At 39.5% G+C, this 14135-nt stretch overlaps 1 protein-coding gene across 1 annotated transcript; it reads left to right on the top strand.

Annotated features, from left to right (window-relative positions):
• Positions 1–8156: 8156 nt before the first annotated feature.
• Positions 8157–11264, top strand: LOC115676875 (cytochrome P450 81E8-like). Its single transcript, XM_030599897.2, has 2 exons — positions 8157–9114; positions 10428–11264. The coding sequence occupies exons 1-2, from the start codon at positions 8224–8226 to the stop codon at positions 11046–11048; spliced, it is 1512 nt and encodes a 503-aa protein (XP_030455757.2). The 5' UTR covers positions 8157–8223; the 3' UTR covers positions 11049–11264.
• The last annotated feature ends 2871 nt before the right edge of the window (positions 11265–14135 follow it).

Raw genomic sequence — 14135 nt, 5'->3', positions numbered from 1 at the left:
GGTTTTTTCTTTGCTTCGTGCTGCGAATTGCTGATGGAGGCTCTTGACAACATGTGGGTGTTGTATGTATGTATTTATAGAGACCAGAGGCCAAATCCTCGTTCCTGGAAGCCTCGAAGGAAAAGTGGTCTGCGTAATCTATTGGAGTATTTGGATATATTCAGTATTAAAATTGAAGATTAATCATTATAATCGCATCAATTACATGTTCATTATTTTTGGATCGCGAAAATTTTGACTTCAATTTTGTACAATGCTCTTTACCAGGTTCATCCCTCGTGCCCTATATGGTTTGAGACATTTGTCGAGTAACTTGCGTGTAATATTAACTTCAACGACTTGACACATATGAAAAAAAGGTCGGATCATTATAAATGGTAAATAAGCGGCCCACAAGGTGGAAACGCGAAATTAAACTTTGTTTTTTTGTATCTTGTTATATGTCAGCACTACTCTATCTCACTTTTGTTCTACGCGGGGATTTAACATCAGCCCCCTCACTCACAAAAATATAGTAACACATGGTACTAATGATTCGTCGTAACTCCTAATTAAGGTAAAAGAATTGCAAAAAATGAGGTGGTGCCATATATCAAGGGAAAATTCCAAATAAGGGTTTGAAGTGCCCTCACTTTCTTAAATTAAGGTTTGAAGTTGACATTGTATCATATAAAGGCTTGAAGTGATATGTCAGTCTCAAATAAGGGCATGAAATGGCCATATAAGTTTCAAATAAAGGTCTAACCTCATCGGTTGGCGAAATGGCATTTTCATCTGAAAACAATTTTTATTTTAAATTATTTTTTCTTTTTTCCTTTCTTTTCCTTTTTCCTTTTTCTGGTTTTCTCTTTGTTCTTTACAACTGGCCACCGGTGAAGCCCAAAAAGGGCTCGGTGAGGGCCGGCCTCACCCATGGCTAGCGAGGGTTGCCTGGCCTAAGCGAGGCTGTCCCTTGCCTGTTGCCAGCGAGGGTGGCCCCCACTAGATCGGGCAAGGGCAACCGTCATCTTGCTCTTTCTAGGCTTCGCTGGTGGTTGGCAACCAACCACCGACAAAGTAAAAAGAAAAAACCAAAAAATAGGAAAAAAGAAAGAAAAAAATAAAAAAAACCGTTAAAGGACAAAAATGCCATTATCAGCCGGAAAGTCAAGCCCTTAGCTACTTGAGGCGCTTATTTGAAACAAAATCTGCTTTAGATTCCTTATTTGAGAAAATGAGGGTACTTCATGCTCTTATTTGAGTAAGTGCTCTCATTTGATATAAGGTCCACTATATATGCTTCTTTGAGAAAATGATGACATTTCATGTCCTTATCTGAAATTTTTCCATACATCAATGTACTTAGAAATTTTTGTGAAGCCGTATATATTTTTTTTTGGTCAAAATGAAGCCATATTTAAAATAAACTCTCATCAATTGCAAATTCAAGTCAGAAGCCCCCTCTCAAGGACCACCTGGTGGTTGACGCGTTTGATGACGCAATTGTCCGCGCGCCTCAATTCTAGAGATGAGCAGAAGAGATTGAAAAGCGATCTCACTACCACGAGATGATAATCGTCATTGATTACGTTTTGGTGCTGACTTCATGCTCAACCATAATCCAAATCCACGGGCGGGATGATAATGCTTGTAGTCTATGTTCATTTGCTACGATTGATGCTTGTAAATTTTAGCCCTTCTTCTATATTTCCAAATGATGTTAAAAAATACGTCATGCTCAATCATAATCCATAAATTCATCTGGAAGTTGCCGTTTGAAGCCGTGGGCACTTGTATGATTTGAGAAATAGATCGTATGGAATCACGTTGCGACGTGTCTTACAGTCAAATAACAAAATATAATAACATATGGTAAAATTATTTTACTAAGGTGAAGCCAATTTTTAGAATAAACTTTTATGAATTGCAAATTCATGTCAGAGTCCCCCACGCACCCGAGGACCACCTGGTGGTTGTCGTATTTGATGACGCAATTGTCCGTACGCTTCAATTATGGAGATGAGCAGTAGAAATTGGAAGCGATCTCCTTACCATGAGATGATATCGTCATTGATGACGTTTCGGTGTTTCTTTAGACCTCTAAACCAGAGAGAGAGAGAGAGAGAGAGAGAGAGAGAGAGAGAGAGAGAGAGAGAGAAGTAGAATACTACTTGAAAACTTGTTGTAAGAACAGTAGTATGGTTTGAAGAAAATTCATATACAATTACGAGGGTTGTGAAATCATTTTTAAATACTAAATTATTTCTACTATGAATGATCCGTCGTCTATCTTGAATAGATACAATTTGATAGTCTGAACTCTTTCGTAAAATTACATACAAAAAAATGAAACAATATGGCGTAACCTCTTAAATTAATTCGATTTATTTACATGATATAATAATATACATTGCGAGTAACGCGAATAAGTAAAAATGCAAGTAAGCAAAATAAAAAGAAGGGAAAATTTCAAATCAGTACCCAAAGTTGAGTCACTTTCTCAAAAAGGGGTCCAAAGTGGACATAATGTCAAATAAGAACTTGAAGTGCTCAATCAGTCTCAAATAAAGACTCGAAATGCCCAATTAGTCTCAAGTAAGGGCCTGGCTTCACTAGCCGGTCAAATGCTCATCGGCCGGCAAGCACGTGACTGTTCCGGCAATCGGAACAAGGGCAGTTTTGTCTTTTACCTTTTAATTTTTTTTGTTTCTTTTTTCCCTTTTCTTTTTTTTTTCTTTTCCTTTTCTTTTTTTTTCCTCTCTTCCCTTCGCCGGCCATAGTCGAGACCGGCGGAGGCTGCCCTCGCCCAATGCCGTCGAGGGCAACCTAGGCTTGGGCGAGGGTTGCCCTGGCCGGCGTCGGGCAAGGGTCACCTCGCCTAGGCTGGGCGGGCGAGGGCGAGTGAGGGGACCCTGGCCCAACGCCGGCGAGGGCAACCCTCGCCCGACCCTAGGTCGCCCTCGCCAGCGTCGGGCCAGGGTCGCCCTCGCCTGAGCTGGGCGGGTGACGGTTGACCCTCGCCAGCCCAACCCAGGTGAGGGCAGCCTCCACTTGAGGCTGACGACCTCCGTGGCCCCGACTATGGCTGGCGGAGGGAAGAGAGGAATAAAAAGAAAAGGAAAAGGAAAAGAAAAAGGAAAAGAAAAAAATAGAAAAAGGAAAAAAGAAAAAAAATTAAAAGTAAAAAACGAAATTGCCCATATTTTGATTGCCGGAATAGTCGCGTGCTTGCCAGCCGGTGAGCATTTGATTGGCCAACGAACTCAGGCCCTTACTTGAGACTAATTAGGTACTTCGGGCTCTTATTTGAGACTGATTGGACACTTTAGGCCCTTATTTGATATTATGTCCACTTTGGATCCTTTTTTAAGAAAATGACTCCACTTTGAGTACTGATTTGAAATTTTCCCTAAAAAGAATACAACCATTAGCTTCGAAATTATTTGAATAATTTATGGCAACAAGTCCGTAGAACTGCCACCTGAGTGTTCATGGACAAAGAATTTTTTAAGTTTTGAAAACAAGTAATAAATGAGAAGATAGGAACCCAAGATATTGATCGGTGAGTTAGCCGACAAAAATTTTCCCACCTTAAATGCTTTCAAATTCAAAGGTTCATGGCACGAGGTATCCCCATCAGCTCAAATGGTTCTCCATACAGAGTTTAGTTTAAAAGGACAAGTCCATGCACGGCCTCAAACTATCAAGAAGACTTCAGTTTTTTCTATCCATTTAAAAAAAAAGAAGAAGCAAAGATGGCAAACCCAATCCAAAAGTATATATGGAAATCCAACTCGTATTTTTCGGCATAGTCAAATGTGGCATGGATTTGGCAAAAATTGCATCACTATATAACATATATATAAATATGTATATATATATACATATATAGAATTACAAATTTGGAATCAGGTTCATTTTAGTTTACATTATTTGTAATCAAGTTTAATTGTATTCTCCTCCTATATATATGGGTCTTCTACTCTTCAGGTGATAATCGGAATCAAAATTCTATATGGTATCAAAGTGAGAGGTCCTGAATTTAAATATTTCTCGATCGTATTTGCCTTATCTATTACATATTTTCACGCTTTAATCTTCGTCAAAGTCCAGATTACGCGTGAGTGAAAGTGTTAGAATTACTAATTATTATACCACACTTTTATTTAATAGTTTAAGCTTTCAAAAAAGTTGATTGTGGTCTCTTAAAATCTTATATAGTATTAGAACAATCGTTGTTATCTGAGGAAGCATCCATCAAGTCTGTTCCACGGTGGTCGTAACAACGCTAACCTCACCGACCGCGTTTTTTCCATCGGTCCGCAGCCTTAAGCTGTTGTTTCGACACCAATCCGCTGCTCATCTCAAAAAATAAATACTACCACCAGACTCACCACTATCAGACGAACCAGATCTTGAAATTTTGTCATGAAAGGTTGTCGGACGCTACCTCATGCACTATCACATGTCGCTATGCTAGGATGCACCGAGCCCGACACCTTTGAGTGCTGATTTCGACACTTTCCACTGCTTGTTTTGAAAAATAAACACCACCATGAACCTCATCATGCTCCAACAAGTCACATACTAGCGATAATGTGTGAATCATTGCCTAACGTGCCCTTACGCGCTGCTAAAAGCCTCTCTACACATGAGATCCACACGCGTACACACCTTTGGCATGACTAGCCGCGTAGAGTAACATCATCATCACATGCCATTTGTCAGTCGACTCCATTATGTGATTGCTAATGTCATCCACCACAACATTAAGACATATCCTCTACCATGTCAGCGTCTTGCCACGTCAACAGTCCACGTCAGCGTCCAACCATTAGTCGTTGACCGAGACTATTGACTGGTGTTGACTGTCGTTGACCACCATTGACAAGCATTGACCAAATCGGTGTGGAAATACATATGTCAGTTATGTTAAAGAAATTCCATATCATAGAATTAGTGTGGCATGGAACAATTAATATATCATAATTCACTCATAACTCATTAGCTTAAATTTATGAGTGAAGTTAGGTCCAACTAGATATATTGACGGGTTTCGAACTCACTCTTGGCAATCTCCCAAATGAAGGTATTGAGATTCTGCTGCGCTCCCAAAAAATGGTATCAGAGCGAATGGTTGATTGGTGCTCCACCACTAATTTGTTTCGGTGTTGGATGAATATCTCGAGGAAAGAATCTGGTGACTAACGCGGTTCACTGATAGAAACTGGTGACCAACGTGTTTCCAAGCAGTGGGCATTGTGGTGAAACAATGCGGGCCCAATGGCGAACTTCATGATTCGGTTTGGAGAAAGAGACTGGGGCTGAAGTTGGGCATTGATGGAGATTTAAGTTTGGGATATCCTGATGCTCAGGATACTTTTGTTTTTGGCAAGTACTTGAGGGACTCCAGTGATTGTAATATCCACTGTATTGTGATTGTAATATCTACTGTATCGCTTAATCTATAGTAGAATCATATATTACTCTTCTTGTGAAATAAGTCTCACCGACTGAGCCATGTAAATTTGTATCCAAATTTATATTCTGATATCCATTGTATAGCTCAATCTATAGTAGAATCATATACCACTCTTCTTGTGGAATAAGTCCCTGCGACCGAACCAAGTAAATCTATATCTAAATTTACATTTTTTTATGTTGTTCGATCGCTTGTCTTTTGCATTAGTAAGCATATTCCTCAAGCATGTCTCATTGTTAGCCATTTTTTCCTTGAGAAGTTTTCTTTATTTATTTGACTAAGAAAATGTGTGGGTGAACTACTGCCTAAGAAGACTAATGGTTCAGCAAAGTCTCAAGAAGAGTTTAAGAAAACAACAATAACAAATTCCATTGTACCTAGAGAAAATCCACCAGAAGACAATCAAGTAATATGCTAGTAAAGAAGCAATAATGTCTTTCCCTCTGTAATCTAAAACCCTAAGAATCACAAAAGAGTCTTATCAGCTGCAGCAAGACAAGATTGTCTCCCTTGAATAGACCAGGAAATCTTCAACTTGATAGCAAAAGTGATGGATTGAAACTCTTTATAGGCTTAAAGATCAATTTGTCATGCCTAACCTCATTTCTTCCATGCTTTAGATGGTACATGGTACCATTCCATACAAGACTCAATAAGAGTTTAGCAAAAGACTTGCATTTACAATGTTGTAATGCCTAGGGCAGTTCACAATCCCAGTCACACTTACCCACCAAGATTTAAAATTCTACTCTAAACATTCTTCAAAAAGGTGCAATCCAAAAATAGATGGAGCAAAGCTTCATGGGACATATACAAAGCATCCAAGTCCCATCGACACCCTTCCACTTCTTTACTCTAACCAATGTTTGGAGCTTTTTCAGAATAACCAACTAGCATATGGAGCAAAATGTGGGGATATTTGGGTGAAACCACAGTAGTTTAGGCCAAGCTACAATACGTTTTTTACTCCCTTATCACATTTCAATAGTCAATAGAAGGAAAAAAGCCAGATTTGGTGCTTGTAAATATCAACCATCGGCCGATTAAGGACAAGGAACCAAACAGAACACGAAGTAGTCAGTACATGAACGAGAGCATCTGATCTGGTAGGAGGCCAATTCCATCCATGATTCATAGACTCATCCTTAAGCAAATAGGAGTATGTCAACTATCCATATGGAACCACATTTTAAGAGAAGCCTCCATAAACTCTTTAAGGCACGAGCAATGTTCCAAATTACTAACTTCCTAAGCCCTAGACCTCATTCACACATAGGCATGCAAACGTCATCCCAAGAGACCTTGGCACCTTTAACAACATTAGGTTCTCCTTTCCAAAAGAAAGCCCTACATTTATGTCCAATCATCCTTATGCCCTTTTCAAGGAGAATGACCATTTGGCACTGGAAGTTGGTAATGCCAAAGATAACTGCTTAATGAGCTGAAATTGTCCAGCATATGAAAGGTATCTACCTATCTATGCTTTCATTCTTGAAGTAACAACATCAACCCAAGGTTTACAATCCTTATCACTTAGTTTACCTGACATTAAAGGAAAATCAAGATATTTGACAAGCAAAACACCTCTTTGAAATCCACTCGACTCGACAAATTCAACACCTTGCGCATGATTATATCATGCTAAGAAGATTTTAGTCTTTTGAGAATTTAGCTTTAATCCTGAGAGACTATAGAATTTGGACTCTGATACCATGTTGAAAATATGATTGAGCACGGAAGCATTATTTCAATATCGATGATAGTTCAATGGACTTGAGACTAGCTGTGAAGGACCCTAGCCTGGTTGTTAAGGACTAGGGTACAAGCACCAGCATCCCCGAGAGCCTCAATGGACCAAGGCTAGAGTGTCAGGAATTGAGCCTGAGCGCCAGGGTCCCACTCTCAACCTTTATGGACCCAGGCCCTAGTGTTGGGGATCTGAACACGAGCACTGAGATCTTGGGCTTGGCCTTTATGGACTCCGGCCAATGCGCCAAGAACTGTGCATGGGCACCGGATTCTCGGTTTCTGCTTTCATGGACTTGGGATCGGTGCTGTGCTCTTGCTTGCCTAGGTCCTCAAACCTTGGGTCGAGGTCTATCGAGGCTAGACCTGGGATCCCAGTGCCCGTGTCTGGTCCCTAGGCTACTCGTGCACAATCACTATCGCCCAAATAGTCTGTGTATTTAGTAAAATCAAATTGCATTTTCCTTTTCAAATGACGAAAAATATTTTTCAGTTCTTTTTCAGATTTGAGCATAACATCGGAAAATATTGTCATTTTCTTAAAAAAAAATGACTTCTTAAAAATATATTCTAGATATGTAACAATTTTCATCAAACAAATGGAACCGAAGCGAAGAGGCGGAGAGAGCAGAGAGGGTGCCGGAAACGGAGGGGAAAGAGAAGTAACGTAGAGTTTCAAAAACGTCTTTGTTATAAGCATGTGGATTGCGTGCCCCGCGAGATTGTGAGCATGTGGCGTATTCTAGACAATCATCAAGTTCCTTTCCAATTTCTTTTACTTTTCTAAGGTAACAATATCCTCATCAAATTTGATACGCAATAGGTTTGATCCGCTGAAAGGTCAAAAAGTTCAATGCAAAACGGACACCAACGCAGCCAAATTATACGCAACAAATTTGAGTCAGAATCTCTTCTGTCTTTCGACATATATATGTGATCATCGTCTCTATATAAACATATAGCTATATGTGAAGAACCTCCATCAGCAATTTATAACACGAAGCAAAGAAGAAACCATGGAAAACACAATCCTCTATGCGGTCCTCCTCCCTGTCCTCTCTCTGGTTATTCTCTACTTCTTCCTAACAAGAGAACCCAAGAACCTCCCTCCATCCCCTCCTTCTCTCCCCATCATTGGCCACCTCCACCACTTGAAATTGCCCCTTCACAGGACCTTTCACAGCCTCTCCACTAAGTATGGCCCCATCATGACCCTCCGGTTCGGTGTCCGTCGGTTCCTGGTCGTGTCGTCGCTGCCACTGGCCGAGGAATGCTTCACCAAGAACGACATCGTGCTCGCCAACCGCCCCAAGCTGTTCAAAAGCAAGCACCTCGGCTACAACCACACCACCCTCATCTCGGCGCCCTACGGCGACCATTGGCGCAACCTCCGGAAGATCGCCACCATCGAGGTTCTCTCGTCACACCGCCTCAACTTGCTCTCCCACGTCCGGAGGGACGAGATCCGGCGGCTGTTGCTCCGGCTGGCCCGGGGCGGGTTCCAGTCCCACCACCGGGTCGAACTCAAGACTCTCTTCTCAGAGCTGACGTTCAACATCATGATGAGGATGATCGCGGGGAAGCGGTACTACGGCGAGGGCGTGACCATCGACGAGGTCGAGGCAAGGGAGGCGAGGAAGATGATTAAACAGATCGTGGGGACTGGCGGGTTAAGTTACGTTGGCGATTTCCTGCCCATACTAAAGTTGGTCGATTACAATGGGGTCAAGAAGAGGGTGGTGGAGCTGAAGGAGAAGATCGATGCGTTCATCCAGGGCTTGGTCGACGAGCACCGGAGGAAGAAGGGCGACCCAGAGCTCGCGGACAGCATGATCAGTCATCTCCTGCGTCTACAAGAGTCTCAGCCGGAAGACTACTCGGACTTCATGATCAAAGGGCTTGTCTTTGTAAGTGTTGCTTCTTATTCCTATCACTACATCTGTTTTTTTTATTCTAAGCAAATCCTACCCTCCCGTGAGAATACTCACGGCAAAGTTGCCGTGTGTCTTGTCAGTCATCCATTCTTGTCAACTCAACTTGATATGAGTTGTCAGTCGTTGCATTAAAATCTTGTCGAATCGATTCGGGCAATTTTGTCGTGCCAAGAGCCACGGCCGCGTAGATTTGACCGCTTTATGTTGCTTCTGTTTCGAAGATTTAGAATGCATCTCCCCCACAAATGATAGTGATAATCCTACTTACAATGAATGGTGAGAAATCTTAGGTTTCGTTTTTCAATAAACAGAAATACGTCGCACTCTCTCTCAAATATACTAAAATCTTAGATAGTACTACTTTACTGAAAAAATGTGTAACCAGTAGTTGCAATTACTATTGTTGTTTTTCCCACATGTACTATTTTACTCTCGCTCTACCACTTGGAGCAATCCCATTGTGTGTTCTTCGTAGAAAGATAATGAAGTTTCACATGAATTTAGATGAAAACGTGATTTAATAGTCGAATATTGTAACACTCTCTCTCATACTTAGTTTGATATTTTTGACTAGTACTAAGCGTGAAATAATGTAAATTTGAACTTATGACCTTCTATTCTATGTGAGATTTTTGTAATATCACCGTCAACTGTCCTAAAAACTTAGGTTAATATATAAAAACATGATTTAATATTTGAATATTTTAATAGAGCAAAGCAAAAAGGAGAGAGTGATTATGGATGGAAGGCAGAAAATTGGTAGTAATGATTGATTGGGTTGGGTTAATTCGGTTTGGTTTGTTGGATCTGACTTCATTTTCTTAAAAGTTTAGGACTTGATTGCATATTAGGCATAGGACTATTGGTGCAAATGCCAATCTATATATCAAGTTGGGTGTTGAGACTTCAAAGTCTGCATCAAGAGAGTCCAATTTATAATTGAGATTAACTTTCTGTAAAATGTCAACACTCCATTTCTTTTAGATTTTCTTCATGAATACGTATATGTTTATGCACTCACAGGACCATATGCCAATTTTTCCTAATGATTATCTTACTAAGATATATTTACGACATCAAAGAATCCCTTTTAGAACTGCGTTGATCCAAAGTAGTCTAATCATTGGAGAAAAAAAATTAGGTAAAGAAACTGCTTCGTTGGAAGGAAATTTTCATTACTAGGGGGCCTATGGTAAATAAGCTGACTTATTTTGTTTTATTTGTTGAAGTATTAATATCTCAACTCCCAAAGTTGATTTACACAATAACTTCTTGTACATGTGCAGGTGTTGTTAGTTGCGGGAACAGACACGTCATCGCTTACATTAGAATGGATAATGGCAAATTTACTAAACAATCCTGAAAAGTTAAAGAAGGCCCAAGACGAGATTGATTCTGCTATTGGCCATGATCGTCTGGTAGAAGAATCGGATGTTTCAAATCTACCTTACCTTCAATGCATCATCTTTGAGACCCTTCGACTAAACACGACAGCGCCACTTCTTGTCCCGCATGCATCATCGGCTGATTGCAACATAGGAGGATATTTCGTTCCACGTGACACTATTGTAATGGTGAATGCATGGGCTATTCATAGAAATCCTGAGTTGTGGGAGGACCCATTGAGTTTCAAGCCCGAAAGGTTTGAGGGTAGTGGCGGCGAAAAGCAACATAAGCTAATATTGCCTTTTGGGCTGGGACGGAGGGCATGCCCTGGTGCAACCCTCGCCCAACGGGTCATGGGGTGGACATTGGGTTTGCTGATTCAATGTTTTGATTGGAAAAGAGTCAGCAAAGAAGAGATTGACATGAGGGAAGGCCGAGGAACTACCATGCCGAAGGTAGTACCGTTAGAATTAATGTGTAAAGTACGCCCTTTTATGGAGAAACTCGTCCCTAAAGATTGAGTTGGTCGACTAGTTTGTGCTAAATGGTTGGTTGACATGCTGTCAAGTTATATGTAGTAAGAGTCCGCATTCGTTCTTTGACTTTCAGCTTTTGTGTATTTACATAATTTTCTTATTTGTTTTTGAACATTATAGAGGAGGTTCCTAGTGTGAAGAAGATGGTGCTATTGGTGGCTCTTGTACTTACTTGAACCTAGTATTACTTTTCTTGAACAACTTCATCGATTCTGAAACTATAGGTTTAGAGTATCTTTTTTCGTACTTTAATTGTCTCTTGCTGATGCAAGATCTTATCTGCCTTCTTTTTGCAATTTTATTTCTTTTCTTTTTCCCACGTTTTTGCCTTTGTGCAAGTTACTCGTCTTGAATTGTCTTTCTACAAATATAGCACAAGAATTTACTACATCATTTAGCAAATTCCTCAATTTTCTTGTCTTGTTCACAAGCTTATGATGTACATCGGCAAGTGGCAATAGTATTTGCGCCCCAAGATTCCTAGAGTTGATGTAGTTGATCGGGTGCCACATGTGCACATCACATATAAGGCGTACAAAGTGCTCTAGGTCAGGTGTACACTATTTAGGATTTTTACAAAAAGAAGAGCCTAACTTGAATAATGCACTTTGCTCTTTGGTGCACACCTTTCAGGAAAGTGATCAAGCAAATGGAGAAATCATTTCTGCAGATTGAGGTGATCTATAGGGTTTCTAAGGCTACTATAAATGACAATTTTCGAGCTCAGGACAATGAGGAGACCGTTGGAATATCAAAGGCATCAAAAACCCTACTTTAATGAAAGTGCAATTGAGCCCGAATGTTTTGAAAAAAATGTAATCAAGTCCTAAACCTTACCTAGTTAATGCAATCAAGTACTTATGTTAGGGAAAATTGTCCAAATAGTCATAAACATATTGCACTTTTTCCAATTCACTCGTAAACTTTTTAATGATGTTAATTGAATCCTAAATATTTTTACGTTTAGCCAATTGAGTCCATTTGACTAATTTTTCCAGAAAATCGCTGATGTGGATGCCGGCTATTATACGTGAATCGGCTGACATGCGTAGGCTGGTTCTGACATGAACAATTTTTTATAATATTTAAATATTTTTTATAATTTTTTTATTAATTGTTTTTGGAGGAAGTTCCTAGAGTGATGAAGACGTGTAGTGCTAATAGTGGCTCCGTAAATTGTTCTTATATAAACCTAGTAGTACTTTTCTTTAATAAATGTCCTTCTGAAAGTATAGATTTAGTTTTTTTTGTTACTATAATTTTCTCTTGCTAATGCAAGGTCACATGCTTTATTTAATCTGCCTTCATTTCGTAATTTTCTTTCTTTTCTTTCCTCCACGTTTTTGCTTTCGAGCAAGTTACTCTTCTTGCATGATGTTTCTACAGATATATTGTAAGAATATGCATCTTCTCATCTTTTATTGGAGATTAGTTATAGAGAGATAATAATTTGCTAAATTAGTTACATGCTGATGTTTTGAAAATTGAATGCCGTACCCTTATTCAAGTACGGAACAAAATTTTACTACATCATTGAGCAAATTCATCAATTTTCAGGTCTGTCTTACTAGCCTATGATATATTATGGCAAGTAGCAATACTATTTGTGCCCAAAGATTCCCATGGTTGGTATAATTGATTGAATGTAACTTGTTCAAATCACGCGTGTAGCATACAAACTGCTCTAAATCAAGTGTTGGCCCCAAAATTTTTGCCCCAAAGGTCATTATTGCATATGTACGAACTTGGAAGTTATTTCCTACCAAAAAGATTTCCTACCATACATTACATTTGCGTTTGAACATTTTAGTGGCATTTCATGCATGCAACTAAATTAAAAGGTCATATTGTTCAATTTCTGAATCCGAGGATTACTTTGGTCACTTTTCAAGTTTAGGGGTATTATGGTAATTTTATTAAAGAATTAGTCCGAAGTGACCCTGGCCGGTCCAGCCTTGGCGCATGACAAAACTTGAGCCATTGACAAGTACAGCCATTACCAAGCCATGGTTAAGTTGTGGCTCGGCTACAACTAGGCAATGTTGTGGCTTGGCTACAACAAGACAATGCCCAAGCCATGGCCAGGAAGGTTAGCCACCCATGACCACACCCACAACCTGGTCATGGGTTGGTCATGGTTGAGCCATTACCTATCCATTTCTCAGTTTGTTCAGCACCAAGGCTAGACCCGCTAGGATCACTCTGAACCAATTTTTAACAAAATTACTAAATGTAACCATGAACTTGAAACTATAATAACACTTGGTCGTAGAAATTGACCAATATGCCTTTTTTTAAGGTTTACGCATGAAAACCTTCTAAAATGTTCAAACATGAGATGTAATGTATGAAGAAAAATCCTTTTGGTAGCAAATAGATTCCATTTTCTTACAAATATGCAATATTGATCTTTGGGCAAAAGATTTGGGTGTCAATACTTGACCTAGAGCAGTTTGTACGCCTTATATGTGATTTGCACATGTGCACCCAATCAACTACATCAACCTTGGAATCTTGGGGTACGGATACTATTGCCACTTGCCGATGTTCATCATAAGCTAGTGAACAAGACATGCTGAATTTGGTATATGATGTCGTAAATTTTTGTTCAGTACTTGAATAAGAGCACGCAATTATATTTTTAGAACATTAGTTTGTAACTAGTTCAGCAACTAATTATCTCTCTACAATTATTCTCCAATGAAAAATTGGAGAAGGCATATTCTGTTGTGTTTGTAGAAAGATAATTCGAGACGAGTTAACTTGCACGAAGGCAAAAACGTGGGAAAAGTAAAAGAAATAAAATTGCAAAAAGAAGTCAGAATGTGACCTTGCATAAGAAAGAGAATTAAAGTACCAAAAAGAAGAAGATAATCTAAACCTAAAATTTCAGAATTGATAGAGTTGTTCAAGAAAAGTAATACCAGGTTCAAATAAGTACAATCCATAAAGCCACCATTAGCACCATATGTCTTCTTCACACTAAGAACCTCCTCCATAATGTCGAAAACAAATAGGAAAGTGATGTAAACACACCAAAGTTGGAAGTCATAGAATAGATGTCGACTTTTA

This window comes from Syzygium oleosum, unplaced genomic scaffold (assembly GCF_021117445.2).
Source record: "Syzygium oleosum isolate NSW1041296 unplaced genomic scaffold, Sole_v2.1 Sole_v2.61, whole genome shotgun sequence".
Taxonomy (NCBI): domain Eukaryota; kingdom Viridiplantae; phylum Streptophyta; class Magnoliopsida; order Myrtales; family Myrtaceae; genus Syzygium; species Syzygium oleosum.
Note: the sequence above shows the minus strand (reverse complement) of the source record. Positions and strands in the feature narration are given on the sequence as shown.

What these genes read in the sequence shown, in the direction of transcription:
- LOC115676875 (XM_030599897.2), top strand. Translation starts at nt 8,224, where the DNA reads ATGGAAAACACAATCCTCTATGCGGTCCTCCTCCCTGTCCTCTCTCTG. An exon ending in TGATCAAAGGGCTTGTCTTT is followed by an intron (nt 9,115 to 10,427) that starts GTAAGTGTTGCT and finishes GTACATGTGCAG; the next exon opens with GTGTTGTTAGTTGCGGGAAC.